Source organism: Rhinopithecus bieti, unplaced genomic scaffold (genome assembly GCF_001698545.2).
Source record: "Rhinopithecus bieti isolate Rb0 unplaced genomic scaffold, ASM169854v2 scaffold_61117, whole genome shotgun sequence".
NCBI classification, from domain to species: domain Eukaryota; kingdom Metazoa; phylum Chordata; class Mammalia; order Primates; family Cercopithecidae; genus Rhinopithecus; species Rhinopithecus bieti.
Window position 1 is genome coordinate 665,611 of NW_016824934.1, and position 23,864 is coordinate 689,474.

Here is a 23,864-nt window from a genome sequence, read left to right on the forward strand (position 1 = left end):
CACAGCTAACAAAAAGCAGATCTGCCGTTAGACTGTAGATCTTTCAGACTTGTGATGTAGCTAGTAGAGTGTCTGGCACATAGAAGTAACTCATTATTATTTTCCTGTGTCTTTCTGTTTTTTTTTTTTTTTTTGAAATGGAGTCTTGCTTTGTTGCTCAGGCTGGAGTGCAGTGGCGCAATCTCAGCTCACTGCAACCTCCACCTCCCAGGTTCAAGCGATTCTTCTGCCTCAGCCTAATGAGTAGCTGGGACTACAGGCACATACCACCAGGCCTAGCTAATTTTTGTATTTTTAGTAGAGACAGGGTTTCCCCATATTGGCCAGGATGGTCTTGAACTCCTGACCTCGTGATCCGCCCACCTCGGCCTCCCAAAGTGCTGGGATTATAGGCGTGAGCCACCGTGCCTGGCTTTTTTTCCTGTGTCTTTCTGAATGGACACACTGGTTAAGTGAATGGGGAGGTGACCTAAATGTAATTACATTTGTGTGTGTGTGTGTGTGTGTGTGTGTGTGTGTGTGTGAGAGAGAGAGAGAGAGAGAAAGAGAAAGACAGGGTCTCACTCTGTTGCACAGGCTAGAGTGCAGTGGCGCAATCTCGGCTCACTGCAACCTCCACCTCCTGGATTCAAGTAATTCTCCCACCTCAGCCTCCCAAGTAGCTGGCATTACAGGCACCGGCCACCACATCAGGCTAATTTTGTATTTTTGTTAGAGACGGGGTTTCACCATGTTGGCCAGGCTGGTCCTGAACTCTTGACCTCAAGTGATCTACCCATCTCGGCCTCCCAAAGTGCTGGGATTACAGGCGTGAGCCACCGTGCCTGGCCTTAAATGTAATTACATATTGATAGCAGATATATTTCTGAATTTTTTAAGGAAAAATATGTGAGATGATCTAGGTGTTTTTATGATTAGAGATGAATTTCAATTATATATGCCCTATATTTTTGGAGATGAAGTTGGAGAATACATGGGATCTTTTAGAAAAGTTGTTTTGCGCCTATTTTTTTCATCACAGTTTCCAAGTAACTTAGAACATTGAAGCTTGTGAAGAAAAAGGCCTTATTGAAGCCTTGGGCAAATGCTGCTGTAAGTGGGAGAGGTCTTTAGAGGAATTTAAGGAATGGTGTTGGAAATATCCCTAGTATGCCAAATATAAACTCTTCAGGGAAGCTGAGATTTAAGTAGTTTTCCTACTTTACAATATTACTAGTTAGTTTTCTGAGTCAGGGAGGGAAAAGGGAAAGTTTCTTTGTAAGTTGAAGTGAAATGTTATTTCCTATGAGTTAGATTTTCAGTGAAAAGGAAAGGGAGAAAAATATGAAGAATTTTCCCTTTGGACATCAGCATGGCTCGCATAACCTCATGCTACCTCTACCTGATGTGGCATTGCCATTTGGAATTTCCTGCCACTTGGCATTTCTTTTGTGAATGTGATCCCCTTGAAGCAGCCTTGGATTGTGTCATAGGAATAAGGAGTCCTTGGACAGCATAGCATATGCTTTTACCCAACAATCCAGTACAATATCATGATTAACCTATTTAAATTATACATTCCCTCAGTTACTCTACTGGCTTGCCTAATGTTTCACAGTGTCTAATGGAAATTCTACATATACTAACAATGAGACTGTACAGGCTAATTTAAATGTCACATCTTTGGTTACTGGTTGAAGATATTTATTATAAAAACATAAAATAATGTTTGGTGGTAGAATGTTTCACGGAGTCTGTGGGGGAAAAGACAGGAAGAGAGACACGTGGCAGGGAACTGCTGTCCACATCAGTGGATGTGAAGATCCTACAGGATTCCACCTAAATTAACCAATCCATTAAACAAATTTATTTGTGTACAATCCCTTTAACAATGAGAGGCTCTATGAGTATACAGGCTCAATGGCAAATTTCCCTCTGCCACTTGTTGCTAAGTTCACTTTGGCTACAGAGGGTACTTCTGTAGTAGTAAATTAAGCACTAGGCTTAGAATTTGCTGCTTCATTTTGTTATTACATAATTGGCCTGTTCATAAAATACTTATTTTTGTCCAAAGCCTGATATGGGACAATAGATCATTTCAGGTTTGTTTTTCTTTTTCTTTTCTTTCTTTCTTTCTTTCTTTTTTTTTTGAGACGGAGTTTTGCTTTGTCGCCCAGGCTGGAGTGCAGTGGTACCTTCTGCCCCCTGGGTTCAAGTGATCCTCCTGCCTCAGCCTCCCGAGTAGCTGGGACTACAGGCATGCACCACCATGCCCAGCTAATTTTTGTATTTTTAGTAGAGAATGGGTTTCACCATGTTGGCCAGGCTGGTCTCAAACTCCTGACCTTAACTGATCTGCCCACCTTGGCCTCCCAAAGTGCTGGGATTACAGGTGTGAGCCACTGTGCCCGGCCATTTCAGGTTTCTTTTACTGACTTAAGATAGATTGGCTATGGAATTGGCCCAAGGTTTACATTATATTCTATATTGTGAAAGTATAAACTTACATGAATATTATCTGCTTTGCTTTTTTGAGTATATTGCAAAGTTATTGTCCAGCTTGAATGATTATATTAATAGAAACAAATAATCACTCAAAAGCAAAGCATTACTTTTCTTCTTTTCTTTTTCTTTCTTTTTTTTTTTCTTTTTTTTTCGAGATAAAGTCTCACTCTGTCGCCCAAGCTGGAGTGCAGTGGTGCGATCTTGATTCACTGCAACCTCTGCCTCCCGGGTTCAAGCGATTCTCCTCCCTCAGCCTCCCAAGTAGCTGGGACTACAGGCATGCACCACCATGCCTGGCTAATTTAGGGTTTCACTATGTTGGCCAGGCTGGTCTCAAACTCCTGACCTCGTGATCTGCCCACCTCGGGCTCCCAAAGTGCTGGGATTACAGGCGTGAGCTACTGCACCTGGTCAGCATTACCTTTCATACTACTCTTATATTTAAACTGGTTTTAAAATAATCTAAGTTTTATTGGATATACCTAATGTATATTTACATTAATGCAATGTGAAGTGTTCAGAATTTATAATCTGTAATATAGATTGTGAAAATGTAGTGATTACCCTTTATCAAAGTTTATCCACACATCATAGTTTTTTGGAGTTAAAATCTTTTCATTCATTTGTTCATTCATTCGTTCATTTTGTTCAGTAAACATTGAGTTTCTGTTATGTGTATTCATTATGCCTTCCTCAACCATCGTTGTATAAGTAAATCATCCAACATCTGGAGAGAGAGCACTTAGTTTTTTCTAGTCAGTGGCAGAATTCTGTTAGAATCTCAGATTTCTTTTTTCTTTTCTTTTTTTTTTTTTTTTTTTTTTTTGAGATGGAGTCTCACTCTGTCGCCCGGGCTGGAGTGCAGTGGCCGGATCTCAGCTCACTGCAAGCTCCACCTCCAGGGTTTACGCCATTCTCCTGCCTCAGCCTCCCGAGTAGCTGGGACTACAGGCGCCCGCCACCTCGCCCGGCTAGTTTTTTGTATTTTTTAGTAGAGACGGGGTTTCACAGTGTTAGCCAGGATGGTAGCCAGGGATGGTCCCTGACTCCCCTGACCCTCCTGACCTCGTGATCGCCGTCTCGGCGCCTCCTCAGGCCTCCCAAAAGTGGCTGGGATACAGGCTTGAGCCACCGCGCCCGGCCTCCTTTTTTTTTTTTTTTTTTTTGAGATGGAGTCTTGCTCTGTTGCCCAGGCTAGAGTGCAGTGACGCTATCTCGGCTCACTGCAACCTCTGCGTCCCGGGTTTAAGTGGTTCTCCTGCCTGAGCCTCTCAAGTAGCTGGGATTACCGGCGCCCACCACTGTGCCTGGCTAATTTTTGTATTTATGTAGAGACAGGGTTTCACTATCTTGGCCAAGCTGGTCTTGAACTCCTGACCTTGTGATCCACCCACCTCGGCCTCCCAAAGTGCTGGGATTACAGGTGTGAACCACACACCTGGCCCTCAAATCTCAAATTTAGCCTCTCTTGGTTATATCTCTATCCCTTTGTTTCTTTCTGTGATAAGTTCCTTGATAACATGTAACTTAGCATTGTTCCTGTTATGAATGTTATGCCTTTAAGTTACAGATAGAAGATTTCTAGGCTGAACAAATAGCAGACAAAGGACAGAAATCGAGACAAATGCTTTTCAGCTAAGATGTGTGTGTGTGTGTGTGTGTGTGTATTTGGGACTCTGATTTTCATATAGTTCTGTATCACTATACACTGTGTGCATCTGGCTTATAAATTCTATAGCACCTGTGGTTCAACTAAAAGGGCATTAGGGAATCAGAACATGAAGACTGAAATTCCAGCCATGTACAAGGCATGTTCATTCTGAACATCAATTTCCTAATCTCTGTAATGGGAATAACAATTCCTGTCTCATAGCATAGCTGTGAAATAGTGTATTTGAAAGTTCCTGGTTCCTAAACACTAATTTGAATTTTTAAAAAGTTATCTTCTATTCCCTGAATTATCTTTCTTTCTCCTAGGATTATTTTCCTGTTTTTATGTTTGTAATTACTTTTCAGGTTGCAAACTTTTCTCAAATGCCTGATGATTTTTAGTGTTCTATTTATATTTAAGAATAGGATACCTGCAAAGTGGCAGTTATGTATAACTGGTCATTTGCTGGTTAGCAGTCAATCTTTTCTTTAGTGTGAGTGGGTGGGAGAGTACCTGCTGGGAGGTGAGCTCATAGATGCCATAGCTGTTGGACTAGTGCACTCCAGTTCATTTTTTCAATTTCGTAAGAGAAGAACTTTTCCATTTTTTAGGAAGTAAATGCTTAGCTGCTAGACATTTGGCAGATGGGGATAAGAGAGAAGGTTTCAAGGAATTAGTTGACTCGAAGGGCCACAGATTTTCCATTAATACCTACTGTTTTCAGTCCGACATATCACTCCACCTCTAGGTCTTTACAGGGCTCCGCAGGGCATTTGGCCCTTAGGAGGAGAAGCTCAAGCCTTATTCTCCAAGCCTTATTCTAGGCTATGCTACCCAGAACTCTGCTACTCTAAAAATAGGGGGATTAATTGACTATACGCATATTTAATGGTAAGCTGCCCCTTCACCCCCAACCTCCTTTATCCCACTTGGCTCCTAAAATGCTAGCACCCACCCTTTATTCTACAGGAGAAGACAGAAGTCTCTAGGGACTCCATGAGTCCAGGAGGAAAGAAACAGTGATGCTGACATCAGTAGTTCCCCAACAGGGAGCCCAACCAGAACACCCATGGTTAGGTTTCCTGGTCAATAAACCCCACGTATGTGCTGAAGTTTTTAGTCAGCTTTTTAGTCCTTCACCCTTAAACCTAAGTAGCACATCATGGATGACCAGACATCTGAAGAAAGCCTCTACCATGAAAGATAGGGCACAATCAGAAAAAACCAGCATTGCCTATATGGGGAAAAGTAAGCAAAACAAAATGAGCAAAACTCTATCATTGAATATTCTCAGAGAGAAAGGAAAGGGTAGTGCATCCATGAAACAGGGAGTATTCAGAGAATAAATCAGGGCTCTTAGAAACCCAAAAACATCGTAGAAAAAAATGGCAAACTTAAGAGCAGGGTTGAAATATAAACTTAGGGAAAGTTCCTGGGAAGTAAAGCAAAACACTAAAGAGATGGAAAACAGGAGAGAAAAGATGAGAAATTTAGAGGTCCAGTTCAATATGTCCAAGATTCAAGTAATAGGAAGACTGGAGGGGAGAAAATAAATGAAACAATACAAGAAAGTTTCCTAGAATTGAAGCATACAAGATTCCAAGTTGAAAGTGTCTATCAAGCACCTACGATAACAGATTAACATAATTTCCACCTCAAGGTACATCATAATGAACGTTTAGAGTATAGAGATCAGGCCGGGCGCGGTGGCTTATCACGAGGTCAGGAGATCGAGACCATCCTGGCTAACACGGTGAAACCCCGTCTCTACTAAAAAATACAAAAAACTAGCCGGGCGAGGTGGCGGGCGCCTGTAGTCCCAGCTACTCGGGAGGCTGAGGCAGGAGAATGGCATAAACCCGGGAGGCGGAGCTTGCAGTGAGCTGAGATCTGGCCACTGCACTCTGGCCCCGGAGACAGAGCGAGACTCTGTCTCAAAAAAAAAAAAAAAAAAAGAATATAGAGATCAAAAAAAAAGATTCTGCAAAGCTTTCAGAGAGAAAAAATAGGTCACATACAAAGCATCAGGAATTGAAATGGCTTCAGACCTTTCAAATGCACCACTAGAGATTAGAAGATGATGAAACAATGTCTTCAAAATTCTGAAGGAAAATTATATCAAACCCAGAATTCTGTACCGAGGCCAATTATGAATTTTATTTGAAGGTAGAATGAAGATATTTTGAAGACATTCAAGGTCCCATGTAACTTCTCTGAGGACTCTCCAAAAGGAGTGCTTTATTAAAAGGAGGAAGTAAACCAAGAACGAGGAAGGCATGGGATACAGGAAACAGGAGATTCTATAGGGCAGAGGCAGAGAGGGGAGCCAATTGAGCCTCCTGAGTAGCTGGGACTACAGGTGTGCACCACCACATCCAGCTAATTTTTTTGTATTTTTAGTAGAGATGGAGTTTCACCGTGTTGGCCAGGATGGTCATGATCTCTTAATCTTGTGATCTGCCTGCCTTGGCCTCCCAAAGTGCTGGGATTTCAGGCATGAGCCATCGCGCCCGGCCGGCCTTCTTTATGTTATTCAGTAAGGTTTTGAGAAACATAAAAACAAGCACAAAGTAAATCCAGTTGCGAAGTAAATGGGCTTGTTTAGTTTTCTCAGGGGACATGTTAATAGGATGTTTCCATGGAAATCATTATTTAAACAAAATAACAATTTATTGTGAGTTTTCAGAATGCATCGCAAAGAATCAAACCTATTTGCTGCATATATTTTGATGTTAGATGTGCTTGGGATCAGAATTGTTATATCTTCTTGATGAATTGCTTCATTTATAATTATTGATTCTCTTTATTGCTAGTTTTGTCTGGTTTTAATATTGTTTTAAATTAATATTTGGATCTATTTTTCTATCTCTTTAATTTCAACCTCATAGTGAAATGTTTTAAATATGCTTTTTGGTTTTTTGAGACAAGGACTAGCTCTACCACCCAGGCTGGAGTGCAGTGGTGAGATCGCAGCTCACTGCAGCCTCTGCCTCTCCAAGCTCAAGCTATCCTACCTCAGCCTCTTGAGTAGCTGGGACTATAAGTGCATACCACCATGCCCAGTTAATCTTTGTATTGGTTTTTTGTTTTTTGTTTTTGTTTTTGGTAGAGATGGGAATTTGCCATGTTGGTCAGACTTGTCTCGAACTTGTAAGCTCAAGCTGTCTGCCTGCTTTGGCCTTGCAAAGTGCTGAGATCATAGGCATGAGCTACCATGCCTGGCAAAATTATGCTCTTTTAAATAGTGTGTAGCCAGATTTCTTTATCCAACTACAGAAATAATATATTTAAATATATCTGAAATCAAAATAAATGCATTCTATTTTCTGTATGTCATGTTGATCAAGTTTTCTTTATCTCTCCCTGTTTCCATCCTTCTTTCCTCCTGGTATTTTTGGAAGCTCTAGATTGAATTTATTTTTCTTTTTACTTTTCTTTTCTTTTCTTTTTTTTTTTCTTTGAGGCAGAGTCTTGCTTTTGCCCAGGTTGGAGTGCAGTGGCGCGCAATCTCATCTCACTGCGGCTTTTCCTCCTGGATATAAGATTGGCATGCTCAAAACAAAAAACAAAAACAAACCACATTTCTTTATGCCAACAGCAACTGACTTTAAAAAAGCATAATAGAGATAAAAACAGCAATTAGAATAGCAACAAAATTTATACCAGTCTAGGAATTAACAGAGATGATGACATTTTTTTTTTTGAGACTGAGTTTCACTGTGTTGCCCAGGCTGAAGTGCAGTGGTGTGATCTCGGTTCACTGCAAGCTCCGCCTCTCGGGTTCACACCGTTCGCCTGCCTCAGCCTCCCGAGTAGCTGGGACTACAGGTGCCCACCACCATGCCTGGCTAATTTTTTGTATTTTTAGTAGAGATAGGGTTTCACCGTCTTAGCCAGGATAGTCTCGATTTCCTTATCTAGTGATCCACCTGCCTTGGCCTCCCAACATGCTGTGATTACAGGCGTGAGCCACCGCGCCCGGCCAGATGATGACTGTTATACACTGAATTTCTGTTAAGTGTAACCACTTAAAACTCTTGTCTCTTTAACTTTTTTTTTTTTTAATTGCCAGCATTGACTGGCACAGTGGCTCATGTCTATAATCCCAGTGCTTTGGAAGGCCGAGGTGGGAGGATTGCTTGAGGCCAAGAATTCAAGACCAGCCTGGGCAACATAGTAAGACCCCCCCACCCCCATCTCTACCAAAAAATTAAAAAATAGTCTGGGCGTGGTAGCTGACGCCTGTAATCCCAGCACTTTGGGAGGCTGAGGTGGGCAGATCACTTGAGGTCAGGAGTTCGAGACTAGCCTGGACAACATGGCGAAACCCCTTCTCTACTAAAAATACAAAAATTAGTCAAGTATAGTGGCACACGCCAGTAGTCCCAGCTACTCAGGAGGCTGAGGTGGGGGAATTGCTTGAACCTGGGAGATGGAGGTTGCAGTGAGCTAGCCAAGATCGTGCCACTGCACTCCAGCCTGGGCAACAGAGTGAGGCTCTGTCTCAAAAAAATTAAAATAGAGAGATCAAAATTAGCCAGGTGTGGTGTGCACACCTGTAGCCCCATCTACTCGGGAGGCTGAGGCAAGAGGATCGCCTGAACCCAGAAGTTCTGGGCTGCAGTGCTATGATATGATGCCTGGGGAAAAAAAAAAGGCTCGCACAAATACTTTATAACATTATAATAGAACTTCAAACTGGAATGCGGCAAGGAAATGTTGGGGATGATTAAAAACAAATCTGTATAGGATAGTGTGGTGGGGGATTTGGTGAAGGAAAGGTTAGGAAATCAAGAGCAGTGGAGAGCAAGGTGTCAAAACCAGGAACTGCTGAAATCCTTACAACAGCTGGGATTGATTCTTCTTTAGATAACACTTTAGAAACTAGGCATTTTCTAGAACACAAACCAGCACCTTCAATTTAAACTTTCAGGAAACTCTTGAAATTTAGGTAATTATGTATCTTTGATGGACAATGGAAGATGCTAAATGCTACGTGAATCCATTAGAAACCATAAAATGGCAGGTAACCAGAAAGACTTCAGATGCCTCACCTTGTCCTACAGAGAACTAGTGGTTTTTCCAACATTACCACAAAACGACCTACTTTGAAAGCCTAGGGTGGTGTGGGGACGGGTTGGAAATAACACTTGGAGTAGGATGATTATTACAACTGAATGAGATTTTTCATCTTGGAGAGTAATTCAGCCCTCAACAACTCCTTGAGCTCTGCAACAGGAGCAGACTTTTAATTTGTAATATTAGATGCATTTTCATGAAAAGAAAAAAATACACATTCTTTGTTCAAAAAAACCTTTCTTTGAAGGTTAACTTATCATTGTGCCATTAATACGTTATCATCTATTTAATCTGGAATGTATCTTAGTGATTTTTTTTGTTTTTTTGGGGGAGGGGGTATAGAGTCTCGCTGTATTGCCCAGGCTGGAGTGCAGTGGCATGATACTGGCTCACTGCAACCCCTGCCTCCTGGGTTCAAGTGATTCTCATGCCTCAGCCTCCTGAGTAGCTGGGACTATAGGCGTGTGCCACCATGTCGGCTAATTTTTGTATTTTTGGTAGAGATGGAATTTTGCCATGTTGGCCAGGCTGGTCTCAAACTCCTGACCTCAAGTGATCTGCCCACCTCAGCCTCCCAAAGTGCTGGGATTGTGGGCATGAGTCACTGTGCCCAGCCTATCTTAATGATTTAAATGGACTTTTTTTTTTTTTAACCTCAAAACAAATCTGTGTAATACATTTATTTTTGGTATATGTTTATACAGTTTGTGGAATGGAAAGTTAGGAAAAGCTCTGTACTTTTTTTTTTTTTTTTTGAGATGGAGTCTCGCTCTGTCGCCCAGGCTGGAGTGCAGCGGCGCCATCTCCGCTCACTGAAAGCTCCACCTCCCGGGGCCATTCTCCTGCCTCAGCCTCGCGAGTAGCTGGGACTACAGGCGCCCTCCACCACGCCCAGAGAATTTTTTGTAGTTTTTTAGTAGAGATGGGGTTTCACCGTGTTAGCCAGGATGGTATCGATCTCCTGATCTTGTGATCCTCCCGCCTCGGCCTTCCAAAGTGCTAGGATTATAGGCGTGAGCCACTGCGCCCGGCCGCTCTGTACTTTTTATGAGTATACTTCTTGAAGCTGAGACACTGAATTTCTCCATTTCACTTCCAAGGACTGAGAGCTAAGAGAAGATATTCCTNAGATGGAGTCTCGCTCTGTCGCCCAGGCTGGAGTGCAGCGGCGCCATCTCCGCTCACTGAAAGCTCCACCTCCCGGGGCCATTCTCCTGCCTCAGCCTCGCGAGTAGCTGGGACTACAGGCGCCCTCCACCACGCCCAGAGAATTTTTTGTAGTTTTTTAGTAGAGATGGGGTTTCACCGTGTTAGCCAGGATGGTATCGATCTCCTGATCTTGTGATCCTCCCGCCTCGGCCTTCCAAAGTGCTAGGATTATAGGCGTGAGCCACTGCGCCCGGCCGCTCTGTACTTTTTATGAGTATACTTCTTGAAGCTGAGACACTGAATTTCTCCATTTCACTTCCAAGGACTGAGAGCTAAGAGAAGATATTCCTAGAAGCTGCATGTCAAAATGAGAGTGGCTTCCAGTGGAATGATGACCAGATAAGATGATCACAGGAATAGAGGATTATCTTTACAGGTCGACACATAACAGGGTAACCTTGGGGTTATCTATTGCTGCATAAAAAACTACTTCAAAACTTAGCAGCTTTATTGATTTAGCCATTCCACAATGTATACATATTTAAAAACATCATGTTGTACACAATAAATATATACAATTTTTGTCCATTAAAGAAAACTGTAGTGGGCTGCGTGCGGTAGCTCACGCCCATAATCCCAGCACTTCGGGACGCTGAGGCAGGTGGATCACCTGAGGTCAGGAGTTTGAGACCAGCCTGGCCAACATGGTGAAACCCTGTCTCTACTAAAAATACAAAGAATTAGCCAGGCATGGTGGCAAGTACCTGTAATCCCAGCTACTTGGGAGGCTGAGGCAGGAGAATCGCTTGAGCCCAGGAGGCAGAGGTTACAGTGAGCCGAGATCATGCCACTGCACTCTATCCTGAGCAACAAGAGGGAAACTCCGTGTCAAAAAACAAACAAACAAACAAAACAAAACAAAACAAAACAAAAAATCCTTAGTGGCTTCAATTAACAATCATTTTACTTGTTCGTGATTCTGTTGGTGGTTCTTTTACTCTGTTTGACGTGGAATGGGATCACTCATGTGACTGCATTCAGTTGGCAAATCAGCTGGAGGGTGGACTCACTGCGGGTGCTGGGACAGCTGGGTCTGGATATCCAAGATGATTTCACTTGGATGTCTAGGTCTGCTGGCCTCCCGTCTCAGCCTTCCAAGTAGTTGGGATTACAGGTGTTTCCAAGAAGTTGGGATTACAGGCGCACGCCGCCACACCTTGATTTCACTCACATATCTGATGCCTCAGCTGGGAGTGGTGAAACTACTGGAAACTATCCTAGCCACCCTGCTAAACCGATCCTAAGGCAGCCAGATCTTTTTCCATGGTGATTGAGGGCTCCAAGAAAGAGCAAGTGGAAGCTGCAAATCTCTTCAGGCTCAGTCTCAAAAGGTACAAAGCACTCTTAACAACCAAAGCCCATCACAGCGTGGCCCAGTGTTAAGGGAAGGGGAAATATCCTCTATCTCTTGATGGAGGACATCCCATGGAAAAACAGCACATGGGATAGGAGTTACTGGATCACCTTCTGGTTGTCTAACATAAACTTGTTTCTGTCTATTGAGAAATTGAATTGTTTTCAAGTTTCACATGTAGTGCACCAGGCAGGTCTGTCTGTACTTCAAGAGGGTGGACCTACCTCTGCAGAAGATGACCTCTAAATGTATTCCCAGTATCTGCAGCATTGATAGACACTGGGCAGACTGGTGTAGGGTGGGGCAGATAATAATTTATATTACAGGTGTGTCTTAAAATTTTAAGGGTAAACACTAAGTTTTGCCCTCCTTCTTCCATGTCTACAATTGTGCCTACACTTTAAATTATAACACATACATATATAATATAAATTGTCCTTGCAGAAGCTAAAGTTGATACAATATCATTTTCTGTCTTCTGAACAGTGATCTTCACATTATTCGACTACCCATTGAATATTTCTTCATCTTCCTTTGTATTATTATCTTGAGCTTTCATTTCATTTTTTAAAATAAAACATATAGGCCTTAGGCAATTATTCTGCACTGTACAGGGAGTGTACTTTTATCTTTCAGCATAATTGTGCTATTCCTATTTGCTCACTTTTTTTCTTCTGCTTCTTCCCATTACTTTGAAGTCTCTGCATATCTCTTAAATCTGGTAATTTATATTTTTCACGCTCATACGTATTAAATGATACATGAATTCTTTGTACAATTTTTCATGTTATGAGCTCTCTCTTCTACTGGGTTCAGAGTAGAGTTTACTTCATCTATATTATCTATTGCTGTATTAACAACCCTAAAATTTCATGACTTAAAACAACTATAAACATTTATTATCTTGCACAGTTTCTACAGATTAGAAATTTGGGAGCGACTTAGCTTATGTCTTCGATGAGGCTGCAGTTAAAATGTTGGTCTGGGATGTAGTAATCTGAAGGCTTGACTGGAGCTGGAGGGTTCACTTTCAGTGGCTCACCAAAATGGTTGTTGGCAAATTGGTATTGGCTGTTGGTAGGAAGCCTCAGTCCCTAAGTGTATGGATGTCTCCACAGGACTGCTTGAGGGTTCTCACAACATGGTGGCTGGCTTCCCTCAGAGCAAGTCATCCAAGAGAATGCAAGGTGGAAGATGCAGTGCGTTTTATGACCTACCCTCAGAAGTCATACTTCATCATTTCCACAATATCCTGTTGGTTGCAAAGGTCAGCCCTATGTTGTGAAGGAAGAAACTACACATGGGTGTGATTACCAGAAGGTGAGGATCGTTGAGAGCCATTTAGAAGCTGGCTACTGAACCATCTATTGAGTTTTTTCTCTTTCAGTGACTGTGCATTTCTACATTTTCAAGACTTTTTTTTCTTTTTTTTTTTTTTTGAAACAGAGTCTCACTCTGTTGCCTGGGCCTGAGTGCAGTGACTTGATCTCATCTCACTGCAGCCTTGACCTCCTGGGCTGAAGTGATCCTCCCACCTCAGTCTCCTGAGTAGCTGGGAATACAGGTGCATGCCACCATGCCTGGCTAATTTTTGTGTTTTGTTTTTTTTTTTCTTGTAGAACTGATGTTTTTGCCATGTTGCCCAGGCTGGTCTCGAACTCCTGGGCTCAAGCCATCCACCTGCTTCAGCCTCCCAAAATGCTGGGATTACAGGCATGAGCCACCAAGCCTGGCCAAGACTTTAAACTGGTTTATTTTCCTGCCTGCTTGTTCTTGTTTAACACCTTCCTGCTGTTTTTCTTCTTTTTTTCAATTCTTGTCTTTTAAAAAATAGATGTCATTCTCATTTCATCTCTTTGACATTCCTAAACATAAGAAATCTAAAGTCTTTCACATGGTGTTATCATTTTTATTTTACCGGACTAAATTGGTCTTTTGACCATTGATACTGTTATCTGTATTTCTTAGTTTTCTTTGTATGTGTTGGAATTTGGGGTTGCAAGGTACTTTTTTTTGTTTTTGTTTTTTTGAGACAGAGTCTCACTGCATTGGAGTGCAGTGGCGTGATCTGGGCTCACTGGCAATCTCTGCCTCCCAGGTTCAAGTGATTCTTCTGCTTCAGCCTCCCAGGTAGCTGGGACTACAGGCACGCACCACCACACTCAGGTAATTTTTGTATTTTTAGTAGAGACAGTGTTTCACCCTGTTGGCCAGGTTGGTCTCGAACTCCTGACCTCAAGTGATCCACCCACCTTGGCCTCTGAAAGTGCTGGGATTACAGGTGTAAGCCACTGTGCCTGGCCTGCAACGTACTTTTTAAAAAAATTTTTTGGTCAAGTTAATTGAGGACATATGTAAAAGTCACCCTTTTGGGTGTTTAGTTCAAAGAGTTTTGCCAAATATACACGATTCCGTAACCACTACCACAATCAACATTACACACTGTTTCCATCACCTCAGAAATTTCCCTCCTATGCCTTAATAGTCTGTCTTCTTCTCAAACTCTAAGACCTGGCAATCACTGATATAGTTTCTGGACCTTTAGTTTTGCCTATTTTAGAGCATCATACAGTATGACATAAGGTGTATGGTTTTTAGTGAATGGCCTCTACCATTTAGCTGTATTCTTTATTTCTCTTAAGTAGAACTTCTGGGTCAGCAAAATAATTGATAAACTCAACACATAATGCTTTAATGAGAAATCAAGGTGAAAAGGAAGAAACTCTTTTTTTTTTTGAGACGGAGTCTCACTCTGTTGCCCAGGCTGGAGTGCAGTGGTGTGATCTCAGCTCACTGCAACCTCCACTTCCTGGGTTTGAGTGATTCTCATGTCTCAGTCTCCCAGAAACTTTTAAACATCAAAATGAGGAAAGGTAAAAAGGATTTGAAACAATGACTAGTATTGAAGATAAGCAAAGAAGATACAATATACAGATAAAAGAAGCCCCTGAAGAAAAAAATCAAAACAAGGGAATGAAACAAATGCAAACAGTATAATTTAAGAAAAGTTTACAGAAACTTAAAACAAAATGTTGCATATTGAAATAGGGGATCATGTGGCTGAGAAGATTAACCTAGAATGACCTACTTCAAGGCATATTTTTCATCAAGATACTGAATGTTAAAGAAAAAGAAAACATTCTTTAGGTATTTAGGCAAAATAAAACATGACCTTTATATCATTAGGAGAATAAAATTATGTTGTTACACTGATAGTAATGCTTTATGCCAGGAGAACACGGAATACCATGTTTCAGATATCAAGGAAAGCACATATGATCCAAGGTTTTTGTGTTAAGCAGAACTGGCTTTCAACTATAAAGGGCATGGGAAGCAGCTATTAGCAGTTAAAGAACTCAGAAAATATTGTTCCTAGGAGTTCTCCCTAAGAAATTTAGAGAATGAGGTTCAGACAACTAGCATAACTAGGGAGATTGTAGTATGTGATGGCTATATGATCTGACAATGAAGATAGAGTAAACCAATAAAAATTGGAAAAAAATTGCATATTTTAAAGTGTATTTCTGAACCCAATTTTGTTCTATTCATCTAAGATGTCTGTTTTTACCCAAATATCATTCTTTTGACTACTATTGCAATTTTATAAGTCTTGATGTCAGGTATTATAAATATTCTATTTTTTTTTCTAAGTTGTTTAGGCTATTCTAGGTCCTGTGCATTTCTATGCCAATTTCAGATTCTTCTTAATTTGTGCAGAAAGGCCTGCTAGGATTTTGATTAAGACCGGGTGGAATCTATAGGTCAATTGGAAGAGAACTGACAATAATATCGAGTCTTCTGACTCATAGTTTAACTCTCCATTTATTTAGCTCTTCTTTAATTTTTCTAATCAGTATATTGTGGTTTTCAGCATACAAATATTGTGCTTATTTTGTTACATTCATACCTAAGTATTTTATGGTTTTGATACTTTTGTAAATGCTACTGTTGTTTAACTTCTAATTTCAACTGTTTATTGCTCTTATTTTTTTTAACCTTTTTTTTTTTTTTTGAGACGAAATGTCACTCTTGTCCCCCAGGCTGGAGTGCAATGGCACGATCTTGGCTCACTGCAACTTCTGCCTCCCGGGTTCAAGCGATTCTCCTGCCTCTGCCCCTGAGTAGCTGGGATTACAGGCATCTGCCACCATGCCCAGCTAATTTTTGTATTTTTAGTAGAGACAGGGCTTTACCATGTTGGCCAGGCTGGTCTAGAACTGACCTTAGGTGATCCACCCACCTCGGCCTCCCAAAGTGCTGGGATCACAGGCGTGAGCCACCACGCCTGGCCGTTTATGGCTCTTATATAGAAATACAGCAGATTTTTGTATATTGACCTTGTATCCTATGACCTTAATAAACTCATTTATTAGTTCTTTTGTAGATTATTTGGGACTTTATGTGTAGATAGTCATGTCATCTGTGAATAAATATTGAATTATTTCTTCCATTCCAGTATATACGCTTTTTATGTTTCTTTCTTGGCTATTACATTGGCTAGCACCTGCAGTAAAACCTTGAGTAAAAGTGGTAAAACGACATTCTTGTGGGGGAAAGCATTCAGTCTTTCCCATTAACTATGATGTTAGTTATAGGGTTTTTTGTAGATACCTTTTATTAGGTATCAGAAATTCCTTATATTTTTAGTTTGTTAAGAGATTTTTATTGTGAATGGATGTTGAATTTTGTCAGATGATTTTTCTTCGTCTATTGAAATATTTCTTTTCTAGCCTCTTGACATGATGAACTACATTGGTTTATTTTTCAGATGTTAAAACAACCTTGCATTCCTAGGATAAACTCCACTTAGTCATGACATATTATCTTTATTGTGTATGTTTAGATTGGATTTGCTGATATTTTGTTAAAGATTTTTGCATCTGTATTCACAAGGATATCAGTCTAATCTTTTTCTGGTTTTGGCAATACTGGCCTTATAAAATGTGTTAGGAAGCATTCCCTTCTCTTATGTTCTGGAAGAGTTTTTGTTGAGTTTCTATTCATTCTTCCATACATTTTTGGGTAGAATTCACAAGTGAAACCGTCCAGTCCTGGAGTTTCCTTTGTGGGAAAGTTTTTAACTACAAGTGTGATTTATTTAATAGACATTGGGCTATTAAGCTAACTTATTTCTTCTTAAATGAGCTTTGCTATTTTATTCAATTTATGAGCATGAAGTATTTCATAATATTGTTATTTCATTAGCATCTGTGGGGTCTGTGGTGATGTCTCCTTTACATTATTGATATTGATAATTTGTGTCTGTTTTCTTTTTTGCTTTATTAGTCTGGTTAGAGTTATCAATTGTATTGATATTTTTAAAGAACCAGCTTTTGGTTTTATTGATTTTTCTGTTTTATGTTTTAATTTTATTCATTTCTCCTGTAATCTTTATTATTAGTTTTTAAATTTCTGTTGGCTTTAGGTTTAATTTGCTCTTCCTAATGATTTTAATTCATTCAGAGTCTTGCATTTCAGCTTATGCCCTCACTTCTCCACAGTGCAGCTGGAATCACAAAAGTCACTAATGACCTCCTGATTAGCAGTGGCATCATCACCAGTTGTCACCTAGTTAGATTCCACTTCAGCATTTGAACCCTTTTTCTATGTACATTTATATACAGCCTCTCTAATTTCACAGGTTATTTGAAAATCTTCCTCTTAATTTTCTACTCATTCCCTCTAAGGGAGCAGAATTACCTTTGATTGACAATTGACTACTATTTCTAATGCAAGGTTCTAACACCCTTTTTTTTTCCCTCCCTGCCATTATTCTCTTACTTTTTTCAGCTCCATAAAACTCCCTGTGGTGCCTCATCATGTATGATACAAACTACTTTATCCATAATCCTGTCACTTAGAGATAGACAACTCCTTGTCCTTGGCTTATGTAATTCCCTAAAAACAGGCACACATAAATTTTTTAACAAAAATTTGATTGTAACATTCATTACTGCTTTGCAGTCCCTTTCTCCTCAGTATATCATTTATGTATAATATCATTCTATATATAATTCACACTTATTTTTAAAAATGTCATTTATATCTTTTCATATATATTTCAAACTTTTTATTAGAGAGATTTTCAAACATACAACAGTAAGCAGAATGTTATAATGGACCCTCATGTACACATCACCCAGCTTTCATGGTTGTCAACTCAGGGCCAATCCTGTTTCATCTGCACTCTGACCTACTTCTTTCCTCCTGTGTTATATTGAGACTAGTCCCAAATATATCATTTCCTCCATCCATGTAAATTTGTAATGACTGTATGGTATCTAACTGTATGGATGTACCATTATTTATATATTTACATAATCCTGTTTTTGGACATTTGTGACTTTTAGTTTTATCATTCAAATTATAACACTACAACTGCTACCATAATATTTTTAAATAAATGAGATACCACCAGCTTTTCACATTGCTTGAATATATTTTCTTATTTCTATCCCTACAACATCCTGTAAAGTAGTTAGAACAGGTTATATTATCCACATTTTATACACAAGAATTTTAGAGTCCAGTGGCAAACTATTGGTAAATAGTAGAGTTTCCTAACTTAAAATTATTCATAAAAATAACACATATATGGTAGAAATAGGCTGCTTTAAAAATTTCTATGTAAATATTCATTGTACACCTATTAAGTATTAGATACTATGTTGGATGCTTTTCTGTTTAATCTTCACGTAAATGCTGTGAAATAAGTGTTGTATCATTTTACAGGTAGGGAGCAGAGACTCAGGTAAGTTAAATAATGTACCCATCATCACATAGCTAGTAAGTATTGGAATCTGGGTTCCAATTTAGGTCTTGCCTTTCATTTCAGTATTCTTTCCAATTTTCCCTATATTAATATTTCAAGGATTACCTCCTTTTCATTAAGAAAGCAAGTAACTTTTGAGCTGGATTCTGCCTTCAAGCAACTTACAATGTAGTTGGGAAGATAGTACAAGATAGGAAGTCAGTGCCATAGGAGCAGAAAAAAAGTTATTTGGCAGTGGTAAAAATAATGATACCGTCCTTAATATATGCATGGTACTTTAGGCATGACAGAGAACTTTGTCATTTCATCAATAATCTGTAATATATTAAATACTATGTAGGAAGACCTGTATTAGTTATGTAACAGTGAAGCAAGCTGACTTCTGTCCTTCCTGTTTATCACTAGAAGCTAAACATTTGAGAAGGAGAAATCAGACAAGATATTTGCATAGTCCTCTTAAGAAAACTATTTTTTTCACTAGCAAAATTTTGTGCATTCTTCTGTTTCTCCTGGCAATCCTGACAATATTCAAAATCCAGGCTAAGGCTCCAGAAAAACCAAATTTCCCTGAAAATAGAATATAGTTATATTGTAGAAGTGACAATTGTCAGCATATTGCCAGTGGTGGAAGAATGTGGTATTGGCATGTATTTGCTAGGTGGTTTTTGGTTTAGGGAATATTCTAGAGACTTCCAAAAGACATAATACTTGTCCAGTTGCTTCTATATAGTGCCATAGTCTAAACAAGTAATTCAACAAAATGCTTTGAAACCACAATACTTGCTCATTAAACATTTGAAATATTTTCACAGAAATTAAATATGAGGTACTGAGAATGCACTTGCACGATATTATTTACCTATCCAAATATTTGAAACTTCTTCCAGAATCTAGATCCCTGCAATAAACTACCTTTTAAAATGCTGCCATGGGGCTGGGTGCGGTGACTCACACCTGTAATCCCAGCACTTTGGGAGGCTGAGGCGGGTGGATCACCTGAAGTCAGGGGTTCGAGACCAGCCTGACCAATATAGTGAAACGCCATCTCTACTAAAAATACAAAAATTAGCTCAGCATGGTGGTGTGTACCTATAGTCCCAGCTACTCAGGAGGCTGAGACAGGAGAATCACTTGAACCTGGGAGGCGGAGGTTGCAGTGAGCCGAAATTGTGCCACTGCACTCCAGCCTGGGTGACAAAGCAAGACTCCATTTCAAAAAAAAAAAAATGTTGCCATGTGGACAGGCAGTTAAATACGTGGCCATACATGGTGACAACAAATGTTCTACACCTTTATTATCCAGTAGAAATATGTAAGCTACATGTGTAACTTAAAATATTCTAATAGGCACATTAATAAAATTAAAAAGCAGGTGAAATTAATTTTAATAGTATATTTTATTTAATGCAAAATACCCAAAACATTAGTTCAGTGTGGTGTCAATATAAAATATTACTAATGAGATGTTTTATCTCTTCATACTATTTTCTAATAATATATGCATTATTGAATGAAGTGTGTATTTTACACTTACACTGTATCAGAATTTGGACTAGCCACATTTCAAGTGATCTTGGACAGCACATGTCTATTATTCTCCAGCCCTCAGTCATTTTCTGAATCAACTGGAGGCAAGAAAACGAGTGTGTCATTGAAATAGTGTCCAAATGCCCTGAGCCGGTACAGGCCATACATCATTACTTCCATCTTTTGGGGGGTCAATCCATTAAAAGTAACAGCCAGATCTGAACAGCAGCCTTCTACTACTTGCTGAGGGTTATTCCACAATGCCTCTTCAATAAGCTGTGCGATTGGTTTTGTATTAAATACATCTCTTCCTTCATAATCCTCTGCATTTTCTGCATGAACTCCTGCATATTTCAGGCATATTGCCAGTTGCTTATCTTCAGATAACTTCCAAATCACACTTTGATCTGCACAGGTCTCAGAGTTATCGAGAAGTCTGTTAAGTCTTTTCATCGACTCTCTACTTAAGACAATCCCTCCTTCCACAGTCACGTATTCGAGGTCTCCAGATATAACAGTGTGACCCAGATAGAAGGGTTGGGATGCATCCCTTGTAAACAAAAGGTACTTTAAATTTTCAATGACAGCAAACGTAGTGGGAAGTGCAAGAAAGAACCAGTTGTAGTTGTCACCATACTTTTCAAAGACGTATTTGTAAGTGGTCCTCATCTGTGCCCACCTGTCATTGCTTTCTATATTGAACAAATTATCATTTTTAGTATTGTAGAGCTCTGCTTTGTCACAGTGTTTGGTCCAGGTTTCTTTCAGTACAGCCCAGTAACTCTTATCTTCGGATTCTCCAAAGATGATACAGAAAACACGAATACTTTTACTGAGTTCCACGAGTATCACTTTTGAAGTATTTAAGAAATTGTTCCTGTTAGGTGGACGAAGGTGATGGTGCTCGTGGTCTTGAGTTTGACCTCTGTGTCGAATGTGAATTTGGCCAAACATAGTTATCAAAACCCAAGAAATGCTCCCAAGCAACATACCCTTAAGAAATGTTGTCCCACTAGCGGAAACCATTTTCCAGGCGTTGAGGACAGTGCGCCCGGGTCAAAGGCAGCCTGGGACCGGGTCCTGGGGGGTCCCGCGCCTTCCAGAGCTCGCGGTCGCGCTCCCAGTTGGGCCACTCTAGCTGCGGAGGGTCGCTTCTCGGTGGCGTAGAGAAGGGGGCGGGGCAGGAACCGGACGCGGCCGGCACTGCGGGTGGGGTCCGGGCTGCTGCGAGTGAGAGGTGTGCTGGGAGTTCTGCGCGCCTGGCCTCCCAACCAACAATAATGTTGAAAATGAGCAGAGATCGAGTCACAGACGGCTCTGAAGTGGGCCAGACATCAGCACTGAGCCAAAAAGAATAAAATTGAGTTTTACCTCACGATTAGTGTATTCAGCCCCTGGTACAACACATCCCTATGTTGATTAGCATCGGGTCCTTCTTAAGGCTTTTAAAATTCTTATAATATTCGTTTTAGTATTTGTGTGTCAGTGTGTTTAATCAAAGAATCTCCTCTATACTCTCCTCATCAATCTGTAAGAGTGTAAAACAACCCAGAGTTTTTATTGAAACATAGCACCCACGGAGTTTACGAGAACACATCGCTTCCCTGATGTCATTATGACTTTCATCAAACCGTCAAATAGGACATTTGAAGCCTTTCTTTCCTCTTAGATTTATTTTCTTGTTCTTAGTATGTGTTAATCAGTAATTTTTAATTTACAATCCACTGAAGAAAATTTTATTGATGAATACTCTTGAAGTATATATATAGTTCTTGTATTAAAAGTACCAAAACTCTGGCATTTTGATCAACTTTTAAATATGCAAAGAGCCTTTAATGTGCTAACTGTATTTAACTCATCTCCAGTGAACTACTTTAAAATATCCAAACTGATGATGCTGTTATGAGATTTTTTTAAGCCTTTTTCAGAAAGGCTTATTTTCAAAATAAATTTTGTATTTATATTTTCTCTCACTTTACAGATGCAGCAGCTTGAGAGACAAGTTATTGATGCTGAACGTCAAGCAGAAAAAGCTTTTCAACAGGTAAAGTAAAATTTTAGTTTAAATGTTTTTTCTGCCTCTACTACTCACATAAAGATGGTTTGGCTCATAATGGAAAGACAACCATCAGCCTGCCTCTACATCTTATCATTTTGACTGTTCATAGCTTGATCCATAAAGGAAATGGAGAATCTAACTCTATTTTGTCCATTAACAAATTTTCAAAGGAAAAAAAGGCTGCCATTAGGAAGTTTTATATTCTGAGAAAACTTTTATGGTAATACTAACTATAATGGCTATGGTAATACTAACTATAATTAAGTTTTTTATATAAATATGTTCGTAGCAGCTTTATTTGTAGTCATAAAGAGTTGGAAATCGTATGAATGCCATATTATAGGAGAATGAAAAAGTAAACTATTATCAACTCCATGAACCATTAGACAATCATTAAAATGTTTCTAAGGATATGCATTAATATGTGAAAATGCTTAGAGTTATATTAGGAAAAGTCAAACCTAAGAGTTAAAAAAAAGGCTGGGAGGAAACACCCCAAAATTTTAATAAAAGTTTAAAATTTTTTTTTGAGACGGAGTCTTGCTCTGTCGCCTGGTCTGGAGTGCAGTGGCCAGATCTCAGCTCACTGCACGCTCCACCTCCCGGGTTTACGCCATTCTCCTGCCTCAGCCTCCCGAGTAGCTGGGACTCACAGGCACCCACCCACACCCCGGCTAGTTTTTGTATTTTTTGTAGAGGACGGGGTTTCACCGTCGTTAAGCCAGGGATGGTCTTCGATCTCCTGACCTCGTGATCCGCCCCGTCCGGGCCTCCAAAGTGCTGGGATTACAGGCTTGGCCACTGTGCCCGGCCTCTTTCTTTTTATTTTTGAGAGGGATCCTTGCTCTGTGGCCCCAGGCTGACGTGCAGATGGAGGCAATCTTGGCTCCACTGACAACTCGCTCCGGGTTCAAGCGGATTCTCCTGCCTTCAATCTCCTGAATAACTGGAATTTACAGGTGCACACCACCACTCCGGCATTTTTATATTGTTAGTAGAGTGGGGTTGTGGCCAGGCATGGCCTCAATCCTGACCTCAGGTGATCCGCCCACCTTGGTCCTCCCAAAGTGCTAGGATTAAGGTGTGAGGTATGCATGCCGGGCCCCCTATATTTTATACTTTGGTTTTCAAATATCCTTTTTTTTATTAAAATTTAGGCCGGGCGCGTGGTCAGCCTTAATCCCAGCACTTTGGGTAGGCCGAGACGGGCGGATCACAGTCAGGAGATCGAGACCACCTGGCGGCTAACACGTGAAGTCTCTACTAAAAAAAATCAAGAAACTAGCCGGGCGAGGTGGCGGGTGCATGTGTCCAGCTACTCCGGAGGCTGAGGCAGGAGAATTGGCGTAACCGGGAGGCGGAGCTTGCAGTGAGCTGAGATCTGGCACTGCACTCCAGGCTGGGTGACATGCGTGGGCGAGTGGTGGATCGAGACTCCGCCTCAGAAAAAAAAAAAAAAAATATTTAAATTTTGTAATGACAGGGTCTCACTATGTTGTCCAGGATGATCTTGAACTCCTGGCTTCAAGTGATCCTCAATGTCCCAAAGTGTTGGGATTACAGGTGTGAGCTCACTTGCTCAGACAGCTTTTATTATTTTTAAAAGATGTTTTGATAAGTCATATAACCCTTTTTGGGCCTTGCCAGCAGTAAAATGAGCAGTAAAATGATGGGTTTGGACGGGCCCACCCAGCCTTAAAGTTTAATGATTCTAAATCCATAGCTTCTC

The 23,864-nt window shown here is 40.4% G+C and overlaps 2 protein-coding genes across 2 annotated transcripts in view; one reads left to right on the forward strand and one right to left on the reverse strand.

Moving 5' to 3' along the window:
• PLEKHH2 (pleckstrin homology, MyTH4 and FERM domain containing H2) overlaps nucleotides 1-23,864 on the forward strand; it is a 134,501-nt gene that overhangs the window by 11,625 nt on the left and 99,012 nt on the right. The window contains 1 exon segment of the mRNA XM_017862691.1: nucleotides 22,058-22,120. Within this exon segment, the coding sequence (XP_017718180.1) occupies nucleotides 22,058-22,120 (63 nt within the window).
• Nucleotides 19,934-21,233, reverse strand: C1GALT1C1L (C1GALT1 specific chaperone 1 like). The gene has a single exon (XM_017862738.1). It carries the CDS (start codon nucleotides 21,100-21,102, stop codon nucleotides 20,155-20,157), a length of 948 nt encoding a protein of 315 aa, XP_017718227.1. The 5' UTR covers nucleotides 21,103-21,233; the 3' UTR covers nucleotides 19,934-20,154.

Bases quoted from the DNA above. Each gene is read 5' to 3' on its own strand.
- C1GALT1C1L (XM_017862738.1), bottom strand. From the start codon at position 21,102: ATGGTTTCCGCTAGTGGGACAACATTTCTTAAGGGTATGTTGCTTGGG.